A 23,252-nucleotide genomic window follows, 5' to 3' on the forward strand; every position below is an offset into this window, starting at 1 on the left:
ACAGGGTCTCTCTCTGTCCAAAGGCTGGAGTGCAGTGGCGCTATCTCGGCTCATTGCGACCTCTGTCTCCTGGGCTCAAGTGATCCTTCCACCTCAGCCTCCCAAGTAGCTGGGACCACAGGCGCATGCCACCATGCCCTGTTAATTTTTTTTTTTTTTGGTGGAGACAGGGTCTCACTGTGCTGCCCAGGCTGGTCTCAAACTCTTGCACTTAAGCGATGTGCCCGCCTCGGCCTCCCAAAGTGCTGGAATTACAGGCATGAGCCACTGTACCTGGCCAGTTTTCTTTTTTAACATGGTTTTTAAAAAAACTTTATCAGGGTATAATTTACTTATAATATTCCTACTGTAGGTACATATCTGAATTTTTAGTATACTAAGTTGTGCAACATCACCATAATCCAGTTTTTTTTTTTTTTTTTTGAGATGGAGTCTCGCTCTGTCACCAAGGCTGGAGTGCAGTGGCCGGATCTCAGCTCACTGCAAGCTCCGCCTCCCGGGTTCACGCCATTCTCCGGCCACAGCCTCCCGAGTAGCTGGGACTACAGGCGCCCGCCACCTCGCCCGGCTAGTTTTTTGTATTTCTTAATAGAGACGGGGTTTCACCATGTTAGCCAGGATGGTTTCGATCTCCTGACCTTGTGATCTGCCCGTCTCGGCCTCCCAAAGTGCTGGGATTACAGGCTTGAGCCACCGCGCCCGGCCCATAATCCAGTTTTAGAACATTTTCATCCTCCCTACGGAATTCCTCACATCTTTTTACAGTTAATCCTCACTTCTGCCTCCATCCCCAGGCAACTATTAATCTATTTTCTGTCTCCAGATTTGCCTATTCTGGACATATCATACAAACAGAGTCATAAAATATGTGGATTTTCAGATCTGGCTTCTTTCATTAGCATAATGCCATCAAGGTCATCGTGCTGGAGTGTGGGCCAGTACCACATGCCTTCTTGCGGCTGCGTCATCTTCCACGGTATGGATAAACCACATCTGTTTATCCATTTACCAGATGATGGACACTCAGGCTGTTTGCAGTTTGGGACGATTATGCAGAAGGCTGCTATGAGCATTTGTGTACAGGCCTTTGTGTGGAAACATGTTTTCATTTCCCCTGGGGAGATATCCAGGGCTGGACACTGCTGGGTCATATGGTACATCTATATTTAACTTTTTAAGAAGCTGCTAAATAATAGGTGGTTTTCTCGACTGTATCAGAATGAAAAATGCAGATTCACAGACCATGCTTCTCACAGTCTGATCCACCAACCAGCAGCCTTGGGAGCATGTCCGACATGAAGACGCTCTGCTCGTTTATACATACGTACCACCTGGGGCCTCATCAAAACAGATTCTATGTCTGAGAAGGGGCCTGTGCTTCTGTACGTTTAACATGATCCCATGTGTGAAGTCTGAGTAGCAAGGCTCTGGACTGGCTGAGTCACTCAAAGTACAAGGGGCAGAACCTAGGAATTTGAATTTTTAAAACCTTCTGCAGTAATTCTGGTGTGCACCCAAATTTAAGAACCACTGCCCATCAATGTCAATAGTAATTTTATAATCTCTGAGAGCAAAAGAGTTGCCCAGAAACAAAATCGTAACATGTTATTGCCTTGAAGAACACAGGTATTCGCTAGCTAAATCCTTGGAGGGAAGAACATCTTCCTAAGTGTTTTGAGAGTTGGTGTTTTTTATTGTTTTTATTCCAGGCAGGGTCTTGCTGTGTCGCCCAGGCTGGAGTACAGTGGTGAGACTGTGGCTCACTGCAACTTTTAACTCCTGAGCTCAAGTGATCCTCAGGCCCCAGCCTCCTGAGTAACTAGACTACAGGCAGGTGCCACCACAACTGGCTACTTCTTAAAACATTTTGTAGAGACAGGGTCTTCCTATGTAGCCCAGGCTGGTCTTAAACTCCTGGCCTCAAGCAATCTTCCCACCTTAGCCTCCCAAAATGCTGGTATTATAGGCGTGAGCCATCACATCCAGCCTGTTTTGACCTTTTGAAAGGAACACCTGAAAACTGTGAGTAGTATCAGAACTTCCAGGTGTAAGATAATCTGGGATCCCCTGTGAACAGCTGCCTTAAGAAATAAAGTCACAGGGGAAACACCATTTAATTTTAGCCAGAATGAAGGGTTATGACCAGATATCTAGAAATTCCTATTTAACTAAAATGATCATCTAATCATTTTTTTCTAAATCCAGTAAGATTACTTTGATCAGTATTTCCAAACAAATACCACAAGGAAAGGCCTGTTTCATGGTTTCCGGTGTAAGTGGCGAGGCAGTGTCAGAGGTGCCCACAGAAGCAAGGAGTGAAACTACTGGGAATACTCAACTTCCTGGGCCTCAGTCCGGTCCTTCACCAAAGGCTTTCCTGCAGCCACCAGAACGCACACTCCCAGATCTCTGCCAGCCACAATCTGTGCCACATGACTGCCCGGGACACACACCAAAGATGGCGCCCTCATTTCACTAGCTAGCCAGCTCACTTCTCCATCTGCTCCACTTGGAGCCCCTATAGCTCCAGGCCCTAGGCAGCTACCTCTCTAAGGGGCCTTCCCCAGTCTACACAGGTCTGACACCCTAGTAAGGTGTCCAAAGCAAAACAGCTGTTCCTGCTACTGGATCGCCTTAGTTAACTGACGCGTATACATTTCAGAAAGTGAAATCTTGTACTCCATGAGTATATTATTTTTGCTTGATTAAATAGTATTTAGGATAATTTCTACATAATGCTGGCATCAGGTCGTTGATGAGAAACATGAATTCTCTCCTGTGGGAAAGTCCGAGCAAATGTAATGCGTGCTTGAGAAACAAATGCAGGGTGAGCCTGAGTACCCGTATGGATGGATCCTTGGGGATCTGCAGAATCACTTCCCGCTTGGTGCTTTCAATACTGGAAAACCATTTTAAGTTCCAGATTAAAAAACAGTAATAACCTAAAAAACCACTCCCTGACTCACAACTTCGGATGCAGTTCATGATTACAAGTCTTCCCAAATTCACTGGCTGAGTACTTTGAATGCACTCACATTCCCGGTGTCTGCATTTCCTTGATGTTCTATGGTAACTGACAGAGAATTAATCAACAGGAAAAAACAAAGGGCACACTGAATTCTGAGTACGTGTGTGCAGACACCAGAATATACAGAAAGGAAACATACCAAAATATGAATCCTGATTATCTCCGGGATAAGTGTTTATGAGAAATTTGTTTTTTATACTTTTTTGTGTTTTACCAATTTTCTGCAATAAAGGTATATTACCTTTATAACCAGAAAAAAAGCCATTTTTTTACATTTTTAAGATCGAGGTAAAATTTACATTTAACAAAATGCGCACATCTTAAGTGTACAGTTCAATTTGTTTTGATGAGTGTATATACCCTTGAAGCACCACTCAGATTAATACACAATATTCCTGTCATCCCTGCAAGTTCCCTATGGCCCTTCCTAGTCAACCCCACCCCAGCCTACCCCAGCAACCACCTCGGAGGCAGCCACTGCTATGATTTCTGCCAGCACAGCTTAGTTTGTGTGTTCTAGACGCTCATGCATGGAAGCACACGGTGCCCACAGTTTCTTTCACTCATCACAATGTTTGTGAGATTTATCTGTGCTGCTGCACGCTAGCAGTTCATTCCTTCACACTGCTGAGTAATAGTCTCTTACCTCGACCTGTTTATCCAGTCACCTGCTGGCAGGCATTCAGGGTACTTCCAGCTTTGGTTATTTTACATAAGAATGCTATAGATATTCTAGTACAAGTCTTTGTATGGACATGTGTTCATTTCTCTTAAGTGACTAGGAGTTGAATTGCTGATGAAACTGCCAAACTTCTTTCCCAAATGGTTATATTTTATTCTCGCTAGCACTTGCCAACATGAGGTGCCATCCATCTTTTTAATTCTAGCCATCCTAGTGGATGTGAAATACCGTTTCATTGGGGTTTTAATTGCACCCCCTTACAACTAATGATGTTAAGCATTTTTCATGTGTCAACTATATATAAGGCTTCTTTTGTAAAGTGTCCAAGAGTCTTGCCCGTTTTTTTATTTGGGCTGTCTTTCTATCACATATTCTAGATATGAGTCCCTTTTCAGATATATTTGTTGCAAATATTTACTTCTAATCTGTTGCCTGTTCATTTCTTTTAATAGTTTTATCTTTTATAAAAGTAGAAGCTTTAAATTTTTATGAACTCCAACGTATCCATTTCATTTAAGCTACTAGTATTTAACATGGAAAGAGGGGAAACTAATCCAAAATACCAAATGGACAATACAGAGACTGGCCGTGATGAGCTAGCCGCCTTCTGTGGAGTACTCAGCCTCACTACACCTTGGTGGCACTGCCCACAGAAGTCTAAAACAACAAATCAAACAGTCCTATGAAGCCAGACAGGAAGACTTAGGCTTAGAAAAATACAGACATGTAGTGAATTGGAAACAGCCATTTATTGCCTTAAGCAGTCAGAAAACGGTCTGGGAACCCCATTCAAAACTAGACTCTCAAAGTCACTAACATTTCATGTAAATAAAAGAAAAAAAAAGCAAAGAGTCCTTGTCCTTTTATACTATAATTGCATTTCTACATTTTCTTCCCTTAAGCATTAGGAAGATACAAATAAGCTTGCGATTATACTCAGACATGACTGGGCACTCCAGCTCTTAGAAATTGTATCAGCAGCATTCATTAAGCTTTTCCTTTACACAAAGGAAAAACAGAAACTTTAAAATGTACACACACAGTGGACAACAGAAGAGCACATAAAAATTCAGGAGCAGTTTAAGGCTTTCTGGGGCCTTTGACGTTCTCCAGTTCAATTTTTTTTTTTTTTTTTTTGAGACGGAGTCTCGCTCTGTCGCCAGGCTGGAGTGCAGTGGTGTGATCTCAGCTCACTGCAACCTCCGCCTCCCACGTTCAAGCGATTCTCCTGCCTCAGCCTCCCAAGTAGGTGGGACTACAGGTGCACACCACCACGCCCAGCTAATTTTTGTATTTGTAGTAGAGACAAGGTTTCACCATGTTGGCCAGGATGGTCTCAATCTCTTGACCTCATGATCCGCCCGCCTCGGCCTCCCAAAGTGCTGGGATTACAGCTGTGAGCCACCGCGCCTGGCCTCCAGTTCAATTTTTCAACAATGGAAGAACCTCCTATGTTCAGGAGGCCTTGCGGTGAAGGATGAAAGGCAGAAACGATGGGTGTATATGTGCTTGCTAGAACTAGAAAGACACAAAGCTGACTTTTTCCTTCAATCTGCCACGTGAGCGTAATTAAGGCCTGGGTGCTTCAGAAACTACAACCACGAAAGTCACCCAGCAGCAGGGCAGACTCACCTTTCCTCTGTGGATCCCAGGTTTTCAATTTCATTAGCTACTTCTGCTATCTCATCCTTCAGCCTCTGTAAAACAGACAGTCCAGAGTTAGCAGGAAAGGGAAATGCAGATCAAATTAAAACTTCTAAAATCTCACATAACTCCCTCCAACCAAAGACAAAATAAAATAAACCAAAATGAAACAAAATACCACAAAAATACAAAAAAGTAAATTAGGAAAATTCATCTGTTTCAGAAATATTTATTGAGTGCCTACCAAATAGTAAGCATTCCAGAAAATACCAAGGTAGAAAAGGATACAGCCTCTGACCTCAAAGAATTTACGGTCTAGGAAAGTTTATAAGAATATATGCTATGTAAAAGAAACTGGTTGCCTCATCACAATCTTTCAGAACAAATCTGCAGCTAACTAAATACAAGTGTGCCAGAAAATTCAGAGGACAAAGTCTCCTACCCAAATCCCAGGCTGCAGAGCCAGCAGTAGCTGTGCCAGGGCAACACTGCCACCAAGTGGCTGGCAAAGGGAATGTCTGATCAAATCGATTGCATCCACACCCACCCTCCTCATTCCAGCACACCCTTGGCCAGAATGGATGGGCTCTCCCGTGGAAGCCGGGCTTCAGTGGAGAGCTGCTCATCTTTCTCAGGATCTACCAGTGAAGCAGGAGTCAAAGGATCAGGGAGAACTATCAAAATATACTTAACTCCAGAGCAAGTCAAGTCTTTCCTCATTTTGCTTCTTTGGGCAAACAGGATTCCCTCCTTAACCCCACTCCTAATGTTTTACAAAGAATTCTAAAAGAATAACATTTACTGCCTTAGGGTGAAAATAATCCAATTACTGGCTTCTAGACTTATTTCCTACAAAGCTTGATAGTTACGGAAAGGAACTTGGAAAAAATAGTAAAATTGCTATCACTAAGTACATCTAGAGGGACCAGAAATTATGCTGTCTTTTATGCTAAGTCTTTACAAGTGTGTAGTAGGTGTTTTCATGATCTGACAGATGAAGAAACTGAAGTTCAAGGAACCAGAACTCTCTTGTCTCAAATCATTCAGCTAGTAAGCGGCAGAGCCAGGGCCGGGGTGTGGGCCGAGCTTCGCCTGAAGCCCACGTTCTCATTGCCTCTCCCCATCCACTCTGCTCCACAAGGGCAAACACAGCAGAGAGGACTACTCAGGAGACAGGAGTCCTGCAGGGTGTCTCCAGCTCTGACAACCGACCAGCTGGGTGAACCCGGACAAGCCACTCAAGCTCTCTGACACTCCATCCCCTGAGCTGTAGAGGAAAGGTGATTATCAACACCTACACTTTGTGCAGAGCTGTAGTGAGGGCAGGTCAAAAGTGTCCTGAGGAGACACGCTGCAAAGGACACCCTTTTATACAAATGGGACTGTCACTGCGGTTCTTACGCTGGTGAAACCACCATGCCACTCTCCTACCTGAATGTCAGCCAGCAGCTCCTGTTTTCTTCGTCGGATGTTCTCCAGTTCTTGACGCTCCTCTGCGGTCAGGTCACTGGGAACTACGAAAATGGAGGGCAGTGTTACTAAGAAAGCTTTTATCTCGCCAAAAATCAAGGAAGATCCAGAGGCCACGAAAGGAGAAGGATACCAAGAAAGAAACTAGAAGCCAGTTTCAGAAGCCAGACTGAGTGACAGAAATAGTTATGGCTCCAATTCTTATCAGATTTTCTAAAGAAAGGAAGGCCCTTAAATCACACAGAAAAGCTCTAAGAAAGGAACTCTTGGAAGGAAAAACAAGAGAGAAGAGATTACTGAAGGTTAAATTAGGTTGGCTATGAATGAAAAAGGATGAATATTAGCTGAGTGCCTGGCCATTTTCATCCCTTCCAGCTGGGAGACTTCAGGCTGATGTTTAATTAATCTCTCTGGGCCTCAGCTCCCTCATGGTCAAAAACAGAGCAGGACCGCCTCGCTGAGTTGAGCTCCAACATGGAAAGATGTCCGTGACCCCGAGGTGGGGAGGGGAGGCAAGAGGCAAAGCAACATGTACGAACAATTTTGTGCCATCTCTGGGAGGGGTCTGGAGAAAGAGACTATGTATACACTGAGAACTAATAGAAGTCTAGAATATATACCTAAAATCGTGCTTAACTCTGGGAACAGGGATTATGGGACTTCCTCTTTCTGCTTCATACCTTTCTTCATTGTTTGGATGTTTTACAATGTGCTCTTATCATCAGAACAAGGTTACTTAATTCCCGGATCACAGCTCTTACCACAATATCCTTCTGCAATCCTCCAATGGCTCAATCTCCCCCACCTATACAAACAGGAGATTTGGACAGACACCCTCTAAAATGACCCTTCAAGCATACTGTGGGAAGCTATGTGGGCCAATGAGAAGAACAAGCATTAGAATCAAGCAAACCAGGTTCAAATCCTAACTCCAATCTACCAAATATCAAATTAGGTCACTTCAGACAAGTCATGTAACCTATTTGGGTCATACTTCATCATCAATAAAGTGGCCCCACCATCACCCACTTGATAAGGATGATGTAGAGTAAATTAAGGTGCCTTAAACCCTGCCTGGTGCTGAGCAGAAGCTCAGCTCTTGTTCCCTCCGTGGCATAGCAAAGGGCATCCACACTCCCAAGGGTAGGGGTGGCGTGAGTGTCCTTCTATCCTCAGTGGGTGCCTATGTGAGCCTGAGCTGCGCTGTACAATATGGTGGCCAGGAGCCCCAAGTGACATTAACCACTTGAAATGTGACTACCCAGTTTGAGATGTGCAGTATGTATAAAATATACACTGAGGCTGGGTGTGGTGGCTCACGCCTGGAATCCCAGCACTTTGGGAGGCCAAGGTGGGCAGATCACGAGTTCAGGAGATCAAGACCATCCTGGCTAACATGGTGAAACCCTGTCTCTACCAAAAATACAAAAAATTACTTGGGTGTGGTGGCGGGTGCCTGTAGTCCCAGCTACTCAGGAGGCTGAGGCAAGAGAATGGCATGAACCCGGGAGGCGGAGCTTGCAGTGAGCTGAGATCGCGCCACTGCACTCCAGCCTGGGCAATAGTGCAAGACTCCATCTCAAAAAAAAAAAAAAAAAAAAAAAAAAAAAAAAAAAAAAACATATATATACACACACACACACCCCCCAAACTTTCTATAAAAACAAATTACTTTTTAATATTTCATATTGATTGCACATTGATATAACTTAATAAAATGTATTATTTTAATTGATCTCAAAGGAACTAAATGTGGAAATAGTAGGAAATAAATGTGCATCTATGGCTCATGTTATATTTCTAGACAGCACAGAGTTGGAATAACATCTCTACTTGAGAGCATAGTTAGGTTACACATAACTTCCTTCTGCCCATGGCATTAAAACTTAATCTACTACATTCAGAGAACAGTTACTTTCCCCAAATATTTCATAAAAATCACAATAAGAAGGTAGAAGCAACAGACTACAGTGAAGCCTACAGAGTGGGTTAATTAGCTACATTAGAAAAGCCAAATTTTTCCTTTTTTTTTTAACCTAGTTTTTCCCAGTCCTTCTCTAAAAAAGTGTGTTTTTTAAACATCTCAAAATCCAAAAGAAGAAATGCATTTTAGTCCAGGCCTGGTGGCTCACGCCTGTAATCCCAGTACTTTGGGAGGCCAAAGCGGGCAGACTGCTTGAGCCCAGAAGTTTGAGACCAGCTTGGGCAACATGGTGAAACCCTGTCTTTACTTAAAAAACACAAAAATTAGCTGGGCATGGTGGCACGCGCCTGTAGTTCCAGCTACTCAGGGGGGCTGAGGTAGGATTGCTTGAGCCTGGGGTGCAGAAGTTGCGGTGAGCCAAGATCGCACCACTGCACTCCAGCCTGGGCAACAGAGCCAGACCCGGTTTGAAGAAAAAAAAAAAAAAAAAGAGAGAGAAAAGAAAGAAAAAGAAAAGAAATGTATTTTGTCTCATGACCCAATCTCCACCATACATAAAAGTATCAAAAATAATACCTCACCATGTGAAATGCATTGATATTAACAGTGGCTTAGTCCAGGAAACTGATTTTATGGCTGCGTGTGGTAGTTCACACCTGTAATCCCAACACTTTGGGAGGCTGAGGTGGGTGGATCACCTGAGGTAAGGAGTTCGAGACCAGCCTGGCCAACATGGTGAAACCGCATCTCTACTAAAAATACAAAAAATTAGCCAGGCGTGGTGGTGAACACCTGTAATCCCAGCTACTCGGGAGGCTGAAGCAGAAGAATCGCTTGAAGCCGGGAGGTGAAGGTTGCAGTGAGCCAAGATCGTGCCATTGCACTCCAGCCTAGGCAACAAGAGCAAAACTCTGTCTCCAAAAAAATAATAATTAAAAATTTTAAAAAATTATTTCATAATCAATTAGGTAATTGTATAATTACCTAATATACTGAGTCCTGTGGTTTGAAAAACACTTCCTTTAGAGGCTGGAAGAGACAGCCACTCTCAAGATCCCAACAGACCAACTAAATCCAACTCAGGTCACCTTCACAAGAGTGGGCTTTATACTGCGTCCCTGAGAACTCAAGGGTGATCACTCAGGTGTGTGTATTGGAGGATGGAGCCTTAAATAAGATCACCTACACACCTGCTCTCCAGTCCCATTCCTGTGTCAAGATCCAGGTTTTCAGCTCAGCAATCCATCAGCATTATACAGATTCTAACTCTGCACTGTTCCCCCCAAACCCACCACCCCACATGTTTCTTCCCAGGCTGAACAGTTCTCCTAACATTTAAAAAAAATTATTAAAATGGCTGCTTCAGGAAAAAGCTAGACAAATAAGTGAGCTCTGGTTAAAACAAAAGCCGTTTTGAAAAACAACATCAACTCTACTGATACGTACACCATTCTAGAGAAAAGCATGCCTAAAGCAGTCCATTCCAATTGTTCTGTGCTTCACCGACCAGAAAGATTTCTAGTCCAAGTAGAAGATCCCTTTAAGAAATTAATCTCCTCGGCCGGGCGCGGTGGCTCACGCCTATAATCCCAGCACTTTGGGAGGCCGAGGCGGGCGGATCACAAGGTCAGGAGATCGAGACCACGGTGAAACCCCGTTTCTACTAAAAATACAAAAAAAATTAGCCGGGCGAGGTGGCAGGCGCCTGTAGTCCCAGCTACTCAGGAGGCTGAGGCAGGAGAATGGCGTGAACCCGGGAGGCGGAGCTTGCAGTGAGCCGAGACTGCGCCACTGCACTCCAGCCTGGGCGACAGAGCGAGACTCTGTCTCAAAAAAAAAAAAAAAAAAGAAAAGAAAAAAGAAATTAATCTCCTCAGGTTCTAGAAGATACATATTCATTCCAATATAACATGGTTTTGAAATTAAGGCAACATTCATTTTTTAAAAACAGCTGCTCCACAAGAGGCTCAATAATTGGGATTTGATTTTGAAGCTACAGAGCTGGCTTAACCAGATCATCAATATATCTCTACCCAACAGAAGGAAGACTAAACCCAAGGTCCATATAATGAGGCTGATGAAAAACAGAGCAATCGTATAAAAAAATTCCTCTCTCAGGACTGCTATATACCCTGAGAAGACAACTTTTATCATTCTAAATCGGCAACTCTTAATCGTTGCTTTCTTTTCAGAATCTGAGCACTCGACCTTTCTGGGTTTAATATTCACACATGACAAGTTTTCCGGAAGAACACAATCTAGCTTCTGTATTATAAATTCAAAAAGCCCTTCTAGTCCTCTGCCTTCCAAGATATTATTTTAAAATAGAAAAGGAATAGGCCAGGCGCGGTGGCCCACGCTTGTAATCCGAGCACTTTGGGAGGTTGAGAAGGGCGGATCACCTGAGGTCAGCAGTTCGAGACCAGCCTGACCAACAAGGTGAAACCCCGTCTCTACTAAAATACAAAAATTAGCTGGACATGGTGGTACGTGCCTGTAATCCCAGCTACTTGGGAGGCTGAGGCAGAAGAATTGCTTCAACTCGGGAGGCGGAGATTGCAGTGAGCCAAGATGGCAACACTGCACTCCAGCCTGGGCGACAGAGCAGGACTCCATCTCAAAAAAATAAAAATTTTTTTAAAAAAGGGAAAGGAATTTTAAAAAATCCATAAACCTACAACATCAAAGAGTGCACAGAGAAGGGCCAACAGAAGAGATTTCAACAGATTTTCAGAACAGAGCAAGGAAAGAAACAGCGCTAAAGTGCTAATATCTTCTAGAATAAAAACTCCACAAAGGCAGGGACACTGCATGCCTTGTACACTGTTGTTTGTGGCACCCAGCACAGGGCCTAGCACGCTAGGGATTTCACACACACGCGCGCGCGCGCGTGCGAACACAGCCGACTTTCTCATGAGCGGACAAGCGTGGAGTTGGTGTCTAGGGTAAAGCCTCCATACGTGGACGGCGGAGACCTAAGAGGACCCTACCCCCAAGCAGGCTCTTGCCCACTCGCCCTGAAGCCAAGCCTCTCTGCCCACAAGGCCCAGCCATGCACAGAGCTTCCGCTTAACACATCTACTGCTTCACTCTTACACTTACAGAGATAACCACACCTACGCCAGGAGTGAGAGAGGACAAGACAGGGAACAGAAAACTCACCCTAGAGCAAACAGAGATAATTAGGGGGAAAAAAGAAAGAAAAAAAAACCTTTAAAAGAACAGAGAACTCTGAAAAAGGGACAATTACAGGAAAAGAACACAGCCTTGCAAATTAAACATACTTTTGTCCCCCACATCAAAAAAGTCAACAAAGGATTAAAAGATAAAGTTGGGGCATTCTTGTAGAACAAAGAGGCTTGAAAATATAAGCAAACCTGGAAATAAAAGCAAAAAAATCAACTCGGTCGAATAAAAATATTTTTAAATCCCACGGAGAAATACTCATAGGAAAAATTCAGAAGTTCCAGGAATAAAGACGATCCTAAAACCCCCATGGGGGTTAAGGAGAGTGATTAATCAGACCACCCACGAGCGAAGATCTCGCTGGTGTCAGAATAAGAGCCTGCACACTAAAGACAGTGTAGTGGAGCTTTCAAATTTCTAAATGAAAATTATCTGAACCCCAAATTCTCAGTCAAGTAGGAGGGTAAAACAGACTCATTTCAGATACATAAGGATCAGAAAGTTTGCCTCCTGTGCACCCCTTCTGAAGAAGCTACTTCAGGAGCAAGACGTGGGTCAAGGAACGGGACTGACTCAGGAGCCTGAGGACAGCAAGGGCCATCACCTGTGATGGACACATAGCCATCACACCGGGCCAGAGCAGGAAGCCAAGGGGCTGCCAGAGGAATGCCCTTACAGAGAATGAAATCAGACTCGAAACCAGAGAATGAAGGAGAAAGCAGCTGAGAACTGTGTGTGGTATCAACAGGCATCATTCGGTTTCCCCTCAAGAAAATAAAAAGGACTGGGAAACGGGAAGAACTAAACTACAGGAAATCACAGAAGAAATGAAACAAGCCCCTGAGTGGTGTCCTCTGGGCCATCAGGGGTGCTAGGAACAGCTCCCTTTGAGTGTGCACCTGGCTCTAGGGTGGGTGGTATCTACATTCCTGTCATGGTGCTGATTGCTGGTGGTGAACTTTCAGAATCACCCTGTAGACAAAGCAGGAAAGACCAACCCGGGCTGGAGAAGCAAAGCTATCTGTTTCGGAGGTGAAGGAAGAGCTGACCAGTGTTTGAGGGAAGCAACGTGGAGACAGCAGCAGGGTCCCAAACGGTCCCCACAGCTTCCTCCTACAACACTGGTGACCAGAGGCATGGACAAGGATCATGAACAAGAAACCCACACTGTAAACATGCCAGGAGTATAACTGGGATAAACTACCGAAAACGGACAGTGAGAGAAGGAAGGAAGAGAATGGTGTGAACTGCATCCTCATCTATCACAGGTGGAAGGCAGGAGATAATCTCTGATTTTGACAAAATAATCACCAATTTAAGAACTTGCAGCACCCACTAGAAGACCTAAAAGCAGAAAAAAGTGAATGAATAGTGGCTGCTTTGGGGAGTGGGTCTGGGAATACACAGACGGGACATAGAAGCCCCTGAATACTTGCTTTAAAATACATACATATATGTACTATGACAATTTGAAAACAAAAGACTAAAAATGTTCAACTACGGTCACTAGAAAAGATAGCCCTTCTGTGTGCTTGGAGTCAGACAGAAAACGCTTCTGGCCAATTTGTAGCTAGAATAAATAAGATATTTATCTACATTTATTTTGATCCAATCTCCTGACATTTGCCACATGACTGCTAAATTCCTTCTCCATTCCATACTTACTAACTTTAAATCACAATGCTGCTTCCCTTCTGGCTCAACAAATCATTTAAGAACTTTACTTTAAAAAGCTGATCTAGACCTCATTTTTCTAGTGGAATTTTATTCTGAGATGAGGCAAAATCTAACATTTTAATAAAAGTGTTTTTCCTCTGCACAAACTTAATGCAACATCAAATCTTTAATTCAAGCCTTCATTCTCATGCTGCCCCAGAGAGAAAAAACATCCAAAGACAAAAAGCTTAATTTCATTTAGCAGCATAAAGAATCAGCACCACTGCTGGAGAGCTGGACGTGCGATTGATTGCTACAGTCTTGGCTAGTGTCTTCAGGATGCTGTGAAGGCCACAGCTGCAACAAGAAAGGTGGTGGTCAGAAATACCCATGTCTACCTCACACCCGGGAGTTTCTGCAAAAGCACCGTTTGCACCCTGGGAAACCCGTGTATTCATGCCGCTTCTCTCCTGTGTAGCCATTAGGGTTAAACTGCAAAAGAACGGCTCAGATGGGCCAGATGGCAGCACAACAAACAGCTCCTCCCTCCCCCAACTGCCACGTGCTGCAGCCATGCTTATGTGCCAGGGAGGCGGCTGAACCCCTTGCTCTTTAAAAGAATGGCCACTGGGGAGGGCAGCAGGTTGTCCCTGCCAGCAGCCTGAGCACAATGGAGACAAACCAGAGGGGGAGTTGCCCTGACACACCACCCGCTCGTTTGCCCTCCTCGCCCATCGCCAGAGGGGCACCCAGAATCCATGCCCACAAAGGTTAATCCGCAAGGTGTCCGCTGGCAGTCAGGGGGACGGTCCAGCATCAGCCCCATCACCATTCCTTTCCAGGGTTCCAATTTAATGAAGGGGATTAAAGTGACAAAAACAACAAGGCGCTATTGTGCTTGGCTGTGAATAGGAAAGCCACACAAGGGAAGCTTTCATTTATTTATTTATTTAAATGTTGCTTTGCAGATTTTAACAGTCGGCAGAAACCCAGAGCTGAAATGGGTTCCAGCCAGTGCATACAAAGGAGAACTATCTTAAAGGGACAGAGCCCTCTTTCCAAGCCAGAGGACGATACATGAGCACATGGCGGGCTTTAGTCTAAAACCCTGCAACTCGTGCTCCACCGGCCACAGGCAGATGCCTGGGGATACGCCACAAAGTTCCATGGAAAACGCAGCTCTCTGACAGCAGGTTCTGCTTGGCAGACACATAGCAGCTGCCAGGACCACACTGTTCTAAATCCCCGTGGGCACCGTCAAACGAACATGTCCAAGGCATGCTTTAGGACCGAGACGTCTCTCTTTGAGGTCATCCAGCTACCACCAGATCCCTCTGCCTAGCTTTAAAATACTTCACTTGCCTTATTTTTTTTCCACCATAATTATTAACCGCCATCCTTCTTATAGCCTCTGCCTTTCAATGGATAAAAAGGTCCATATTTAAACCAACAATGCAGGGAAACATTTTATAAAGTAATTAAGCAGTGAGCCCTCATTTGCGGAGAAGGTAAATATACAAAAGATAACTACCTCAGTCAGAGCTGCTCCCAGGCCAAGGAAGTCACTGCCATTTCCCTTTCATCCCCTCCCGCTGGCCTGCTGCCAACAGGTGCCCTCCTGCTAATCACGGCCACATCACTTTACAGACCTGGAAGTTTCATAAACACTGAACACACACACACACACACACACACACACACACACACACACACACACACTCTTTCTCTCTCTCTCTCTCTCTCCACCCCCCTACTTAACCTTAAGCTCTGCCTAAAACAGCAGTGGCAGTAGTGAAATAAAGCACCCAGCTTTTCTACAGCCTCTACAGAAACTGCCACCTGCTCAGAGGAGAACAACTGGCTATTTACAAACCAGGCTTTGGGATCAAAAGCGCACATCTGGGAAACCACCTTGTTCCTCCAACCTCCAAAGATACAGTGATCACAGTGTGAGGGGTAAGAAACTCCAAATGTCCTGAGCACTGGTTCCAGTATTCAGCACTTACTCGCCACATACCTGTGTCAATCCTACTAGTTAGACCCTAAACAAAACAGCGTGTTCACCTCCCTCTGCACTACCCTATGGGTGTAAGTCACTTTGTCTCCCAGAAAATTCCAGTGACTTATAATTTGAAAAACTTCAAACTACTGGAAAGAACTCAGGCTTTGGAGACATACCAATGTTCAACAAACTGCTAATCTCTTTGGGCCTCGGTTTTGTCCATCTGTAAAATGGCACTGCAGTTAACACAGTTGTGCTACTGTTAGCATTGCTGTTAGGAATGCGTGATGGAAAAGATAAAACAGCGACCACAAGTAGGTGCCCAACAAATGCCAAATGTCTTTCCTTTATCTGTATACCCAATTAATCTTCCTCTTTCGCTTCTTTCTAACAATGTCATCATTGACTCATTCAGCCTACATTTACTGCTTGCCTACTAGGTGGAAGGCAGCGGGGGCACAACACTGAAGAGACAGATCTGGTGCCTTCCGGCAGGAGCAGCAGTCCCTGGAAGCATCCACTGAGAAGGTGATGACTTTAGGTGTGCGTGTTAACGAGGGCTTATGCACAAGGCTGTAAGAATCCACAGCATGGGTGCCTCACCCAACTTCTGGGATGGATCTGCGGACTGCCACTCTACAGGTAGTGGCCTTGGGTCCTAAACCTAGCTTGGGGCCACACTCACCAGGTGGATGACCCTGGGCAAGTTACTTTGGCTATCTGTGCCTCAAAGCAAACAGCAAGCTAAGAGGTTGCTTCCAGAGCAGGATACTGTTTAAAATAACTACAGCTTTTATATCACATGGGGACACACAAATAACCCACAATAATACAAAATCTGGTACGTTAAAAACTATAGGGTAAGAAGACAGTGCTGTGAGGCATGGCTAACAACTGCAGGTAGGGCAGCAAACAAGAAAAACAACAGTTGAGGAGTCAAAGATAAAGTTCTTACAGATCATTACTACAAGTGGAGAAAGGGTTGGTTTAGGGGAATTTTTTTCCCCTCACTGAGAAAAGCAATTTTCAACTTTCACAAAACTCCATGCTGACATTACAAATATGTGGGGTCAGATCTTTAAAGTAGGGATAAGAATGCAACCAAAATTCAGTGTATCTTTCAGGTAAAATGTAACAGAAGAGGGATGTAACAGTTGTAATGATACTAGGGTTTTACTGGAAGCTGGAAATTTCGGGACAGTCCTCAGGATAACTGTTAGAATCAGGGGATGAAGAAAGATGGATGTAGCAAAGGGGAGTGACTAGAGCAGGAGGCCCAGGTGACACTTTCTGCCAACAATACACTGAAGAGTTCACACCTTCACACAGTCTATCTACTTTGGGAAACCAATTAAGTTTCCCACCCACTGAGTCAGAAACACAGTAACACTTTTCAAACTCAGTACCTTAAAAAGGAAGGAAATTCTAATGTATGCTACAACATGGATGAACCTGGAGGACATTAAACCAGTCACAAAAGGGCAAATACTGAAGGACTGCACTGATAAGAGGCCCCTGGAGTAGTCAAACTACCATAGAGACAGACAATGGGATGGATACTGCCTGGGGCTGGGGAGAGGGGGAATGGGAGAGTGAGGGTTTAATGCTGGGTTTCAGTTTTGCATGATGATAAAGTTCTAGAGATTGGGTTGCACAATAATGTGAACGTATGAATGTACTACTGAACTTAACATGCTGAAGATGGTACATTTTTTGTTATATGTATTTTACCACCATTAAAAATAAAGGCCTGGCATGGTGGCTCATGCCTATAATACCCCCAGCAGTTTGATTTTATTTTTTGGTTTTTGGTTTGTTTTTTTTTTTTTTTGAGATGGAGTCGTGCTCTGTCGTCCAGGCTGGAGTGCACTGGCGCAATCTCAGCTCACTGCAACCTCTGCCTCCCAGGTTTATACACTTTTCTTGCCTCAGCCTCCCCAGTAGCTGGGACTATAGGCCCCCGTCACCACGCCCAGCTAATTTTTGTATTTTTAGTAGAGACGGGGTTTCATCATGTTGGTCAGGCTGGTCTCAAACTCCTGACCTCAGGGGATCAATCTGCCTCAGCCTCCCAGAGTGCTGGAAGTACAGACGTGAGCCATTGTGCCTGGCCATCCCCAGCACTTTGAGAGGCTGAGGGAGGGAGATGGCTTGAGCTCAGGAGTTTGAGACCAGCCTGGGTGACACGGCAAAACCCCATCTCTACAAAAAATACAAAAGTTAGCCAGGTATAGTGGCACGCACTTGTAGTCCCAGCTACTTAGGAGGCTGAGGTGCAAGGATCGCGTAAGCCCTGGAATGTGGAGGTTGCAGTGAGCCCAGATTGTACCACTGCATCCAGCCTGGGTGACAGAGTAAGACCCTCTCTCAAAAAAATAAAAATATAAAATAAACAAAAATTTCACAGCAATATTCTAACTTCCCTGTCTGCTTACCTTAGTCCCTTTCCCAAGAAACTATGATTTGACTTTTGTGTAGTGTATTTTACAATAAATATCTCACCATCAACTTGCAGCCTAAGAGATTTTTAAAAGAATTTACAGCTGGGCGCAGTGGCTCACACCTGGAATCCTAGCACTGTGGGAGGCCGAGGCAGCTGGATCACCTGAGGTCAGGAGTTCGAGACCAGCCTGGCCAACATGGTGACACCCTGTCTCTACTAAAAATACAAAAATTAGCCAGCATGGTGGCATGCACCTGTAGTTCCAGCTACTCGGGAGGCTGGGGCAGGAAAATCGCTTGACTTTGGGAGGCGGAGGTTGCAGTGAGCCGAGATGGCGCCATTGAACTCCAGCTCAGGTGACAGAGCAAAACTCCGTCTCAAAAAATATAAATAAAAATAAAATTTATACACACTACCCAGGACCAAAAAGAGTTAAATTAGCAAGCAGCTAGCAGAAATGGTATTCAACATAAAGGCAGAGGTGCCTTCTAGCAAATTGCCGATATGAGTATTTAGACTATTCTAATTTAAATTCCCTCCATGCAAAAACTACCCAGTTTCCCCACTAACAGTAAGTCTATTAAAGATTTTTAAAGGCCAGGCATGGTGGCTCACGCCTGTAATCCCAGCACTTTGGGAGGCTGAGGCGGGTGGATCATGAGGTCAGGAGATCGAGACCATCCTGGCTAACACAGTGAAACCCTGCCTCTACTAAAAATATAAAAAGTTAGTCAGGTGTGGTGGCAGTGCCTGTAGTCCCAGCTACTCAGGAGGCTGAGGCAGGAGAATGATGTGAACCCGGGAGGTGGAGGCTGCAGTGAGCCGAGATCATGCCACTGCACTCCAGCCTGGGCGACAGAAAGACTCCATCTCAAAAAAAAAAAAAGATTTTTATTACCACATTCTGGATTTTTAGGGAAGACTCCATTCAGTCCTATTCTCAGTCTTGGAGACATCTCGCCTAACAGCTCCCCACGTTCAGGGATGCTGCCTGGGCTTTCACTCATTGCTTTGACCTGGAGCAAACAATGACCTCTTCCAGCCTCAGTTTCCTCACTTATGTAATGAGAATGTCCTTCTCAACTACCTTATAAAAGGAAGGTATTGGCTGGGTGCAGTGGCTCACACCTGTAATCCCAGCACTTTGGGAGGCCGAGGCTGCTGGATCACTTGAGGTAAGGAGTTCGAGACCAGCCTGCAACACGTTTAAACTCGGTCTCTACTTTAAAAAGACAAAATTAGCCAGGCGTGGTGGCACACGCCTGTTATCCCAGCTACCTGGGAGGCTGAGGCAGGAGAATCGCTTGAACCTGGGAGGCGGAGGTTACAGTGAGCCGAGATCGCGCCATTGCACTCCAGCCTGGGCAACAAAAGCAAAACTCCATCTCAAAAAACAAAAAAGGTATCAAAACTTTTAATTTAATAAATCCTAGAACTCAAAGACTTAGTTTGCATTTCAAGGTAGTAACAGAACCTAAGTGACAAAATTTTATCCTAAGAATTTGGTTTAGAAAAATAAAGTTAACATCAGCTTTCAATAAAAGATACAAACTAGAAAACAACCATTTTAAGAAACTTAACCTTTTCTAAAAGCTCACAGTGACAACATCTGATATAGCCGGGGTTTCCCAGCAGCTTCTTTCTGGCACTCCACTGCTGTTTCAAAAGGATCCCAGGGACCGGACACAGAGCTCCACAAGGAAGAACCATTTTCTACCCCCAGCCTCCTTGAGCCGAGCGGCGTGCTCCTTCACTCCCCAGGGAAAGCCTGGAGTTCCCTCTTTCTCCAAATAAGCCAAATCAGCTTGCTCGCCCCTCCTCCCAAGGGGGCAGGCTCCTGTCCCCTGGGCGAAGCTGCCACTCCCTGTGCCTGCCAGCTGCAACCACTGCCAGCTTGCACAGCTGGGCCACCACACCCCTTCCGTGTCCAAAATAGAGGCTTAGTGGCTTGAAAGTCAATTCTCTCTCACTTCACCCTCAGTGCCTAAAACCTATTTGTTTGCTAGCCCTTTGTAATGCTCTGGATTTTTCTGTACATTGAAATATTCTCCCTCAGTCTGACAGCTGGCAAGGACCCCTAGCATTAAATGCGATGTACAATTCCAACTCCTTTTCTATGTGTATCGATGGGAAGAGGGCGACTCATGCCCAGGAAAGGTTCCCAAGTCCTTAATGAGTAAAACAGAAACTCCGTGGACGGCGGGCATAGAGGGGAGATCACCCTGAATCTGTCCCTCTGCTTTCTGCCCCCCTATTTCAAACCTCATGGAAGCTGGACCAAGGAAATTGACTACTGGCGTGTTTCTAAGTCTCAGGCCTAGAAGAAACTACACTGAATGCCTGGATACCTATCCAAAGGTGTAGTGGAAAAATCCTCAGAGAAGAGCACAGAATGCAGACCCAAAGGACAGACATGCAGAGAGACGGCCACGCACACATCAGCTCCTACTGCTGGCTGCTGGGTGGGAGAGGCAGGCAGGCAGCAACGCATAATGGGGAATCTGCTGACGGGGCTCCACACGCCATCCACCAGCCTCTTACCCACGGTGAGTCCCCTCTCCTGCGGCCCCAGTGTCCTGGCCAGCCCTGGGCAGCAACATCAAAGCCTCGGCAGGTCACAGCTCTCCGCGTCAGAGGCCATGGTGGCTCCGTGCAGCGACCCCACAGTCCCAGGCTGCCGGGAGCTCCCACAGCTGTAGGTGCAGGGAGAGCCGGAGCAAGGACAGCATGTGTGCGCCAGCACAGCAGGGGCAGAGAAGAAGGTTTCCAGAGAAAACAAAAGCTGAGAGCACCGGCCCTGCAGGTGGAAAGGCGCCGGGCCCGGTGGGGAAGGCTGGTGCGGAGCGCAGAGATGGACGCGCAGAGCTGCAGCCCTAGCTGACGATCCAAGTGTGTGCTGCTCCACTCCTCCAGGCTCATTTCCATGAATGCAGTCACAGCCAGCCCCTCCTACTATCCCCCATTCCCGGCCTCCCGGGGGGAGGGGAGGCACCGCCAGCATTTGCACACAGGCTGCACTTGCTTTCCTCTCTCCCTCAGAAGCAAAAGCCCGATGCTGCTTTCACTGCAAGAATGCCAGCCTTACTCCAGATGCCCTCTCCTTACTGCACGGATAAACAAGAGACTGGATTAGGGGGTGGATGTTCTGTCACCCTAAAGGCACAAGCCTAGTCCTTCCCACTGCCCCGCATCAGGTCAGCAGGCACAGTGGCACTGACCAGACTGCTCCAGCACCGTCCTGGAGGGGCTTCAGGAGGAGTATCCTTTGCTCCCTTCCTCCAGGGATCCCATGCCCTCCACTTCCACGAGGGACACTCCAGCCTTTTTACCCAGAAGGACTCGCCTCCTACCCAGTACACTTGCAGCCACCAATGGTTCTTTCTTCACCAGAGGCTGCTGCGTCGCCTTTGAGGACACTTGCCTAATATCGAGTTGGAATATTAGGCAAGTGAAACTTGGGGATGATAATACAAGATGGCTGGTGACAAGAAATATGGCTACAGCCTGAGGATAGCAGCTCTCAAACCTCAGAGGGCACGAGAATCACCAAGGGCGTTTGTTAAACATGTGGATTTGGGACCCCAGTCCCAAAACCATGAACTCCAGAGACCCAGGCCCCTAAGTGACACAGAATACAAGGTTACTGCAGACCACACACAGCTTTTGACTAAGAAGGGAGGAGGTATTTTTTAAACAACTAGAAAGTAAAAGGGAAATCACTGTGCTAGAGCGGGCTTCCTCAGTCTGGGCGTCACTGGCATAGGGAGCAGGTCACTCTTTGTGGCAGGGCTTCCCTGGGCATTGCAGGGTGCTTAGCTGTGTCCCTGGCCTCTACCCACTAGGTGCCAGCAGCACCCCCATCCCGCTTCCCCACAACCAGGTGTGACAACCAAAAAGGTCTCCAGGCATTGCTGAATGTCCCCCGTGGGGCAAAACTGCCCTGGTTAAGAATCATTGCTCTAGATAAACAATGGGAGAGGGAGTGGGAATCCTAAAAACACTCCCATACCCTCCCTCCTTTCCAGTCTCCTGCCATTAGGAAATCGTCGTGGAAGGCACCCACCCCTCTGCAAGCCCTGCCTCCACTGCCATGCATGGGGGTTGGGCTGGCTGGGGAATGCGGACAGACGTCCTCATCACCAGGCAGTGCCACCAGGCCTGACCCAAATACCCTGGCTCTGCGTTGCAGCCTGTCTTTTAAGAAACAGCCATAGTGTGGACAATTTTCTTTTAGTGTCAAGAGAGTAGTACTCATTTAAAAGAATCATACTAAGTCCATGAAAAACAAATTCTAAAATTCTACAAAATGTAGATTGAGAGTCCCAGTGCAACATGTCCCTGGGCCCCCGTCTTCCTCCTGCTCGCTGTCTAGTAAGCCATCCCACCTCTCCTCCTGGTCCAAGGAAGACTCCACTTTCCCTGGATCCACCAGAGTGCTCAGTTATGTCTCTTTGCTTCCTTCTTCTTGTTCAGAAGCTCATCCTCGCCATCCATCGAGTCTTACCTCCTACAGGGAGAACTCCGATTCCTCTAGCCATGCTCCCTGCTCAGTTCACACGTATTAACCATCACCTGATGACCTTCTTTATCACTTGGTAAATAACCAGGTGATAAATTACATGACACAAACACACTCGGAGAAGACAGCCTGGACTATCCACGCTGGTTATCTACTACCATGTTTCTCAGGGATTTCACATGTATGTGGAATTAAGCTCTTGCTTTTCAGTAATATCTTGTACTGTAAATATTCTCATAGCACTTTTCATAGTCCTAAGGGCTGTCTTATTTTGAGGTGACATCACTGGTTTTTACACAGATACACATACACACATACACACTCTCTTCGGGGACTGAAAGAGCCCAGCAGGTGAGTTCTGACCCGTCACTCTCTACAGAAGGCTCAGTCATCATGTGCCAGGCTCACTATGGCTCTCCCTTTAACACGGCCAGCTTCCACTACGCCGACAGAGTGGATCACAGCCGGGGATTACCTGCAGTGTGTGAACCTAGGCAAAGGCTTTAGCTTGACCCAGGCCAGAGACTGCAGGTGGCAAAAACCTGCACTTTCAGTTAATTCTAGGCACAGACAACATGAGAAAAGGATGTCAGCCCACAAAGAAGTTACAAAAAAAGCTGCAACCAAGAAGTGTGCAGTGTGGCCCTCCTCATATCTGAAGAAAACAGATGCCACAATATATACTCTGCACAATCCAG

General features: G+C 45.8%; 1 protein-coding gene and 1 long non-coding RNA gene across 9 annotated transcripts in view; both read right to left on the reverse strand.

Moving 5' to 3' along the window:
* Positions 1 to 23,252, reverse strand: part of CYTH1 (cytohesin 1) — a 106,127-nt gene that overhangs the window by 26,977 nt on the left and 55,898 nt on the right. For 4 of the 8 annotated variants that reach the window (XR_013405739.1, XM_077968918.1, XM_015120350.3 and 1 more), the window contains 2 exon segments: positions 6,786 to 6,868; positions 5,343 to 5,407 (listed from right to left, as the gene is read on the reverse strand). Coding sequence is in view for 3 of the 8 variants with exons in the window: in XM_015120350.3 (XP_014975836.1) it covers positions 5,343 to 5,407; positions 6,786 to 6,868 (148 nt within the window). In the remaining 5 variants the exon portion in view is untranslated. 8 annotated transcript variants of the gene reach the window in all.
* LOC144336007 (uncharacterized) lies at positions 8,841 to 20,930 on the reverse strand. The gene is made up of 2 exons (XR_013407399.1): positions 19,259 to 20,930; positions 8,841 to 9,500 (listed from the first exon to the last, which is right to left on the reverse strand). It is a non-coding gene; the product is annotated as an uncharacterized LOC144336007 (long non-coding RNA).

This window comes from Macaca mulatta, chromosome 16, assembly GCF_049350105.2.
Source record: "Macaca mulatta isolate MMU2019108-1 chromosome 16, T2T-MMU8v2.0, whole genome shotgun sequence".
NCBI lineage: Eukaryota > Metazoa > Chordata > Mammalia > Primates > Cercopithecidae > Macaca > Macaca mulatta.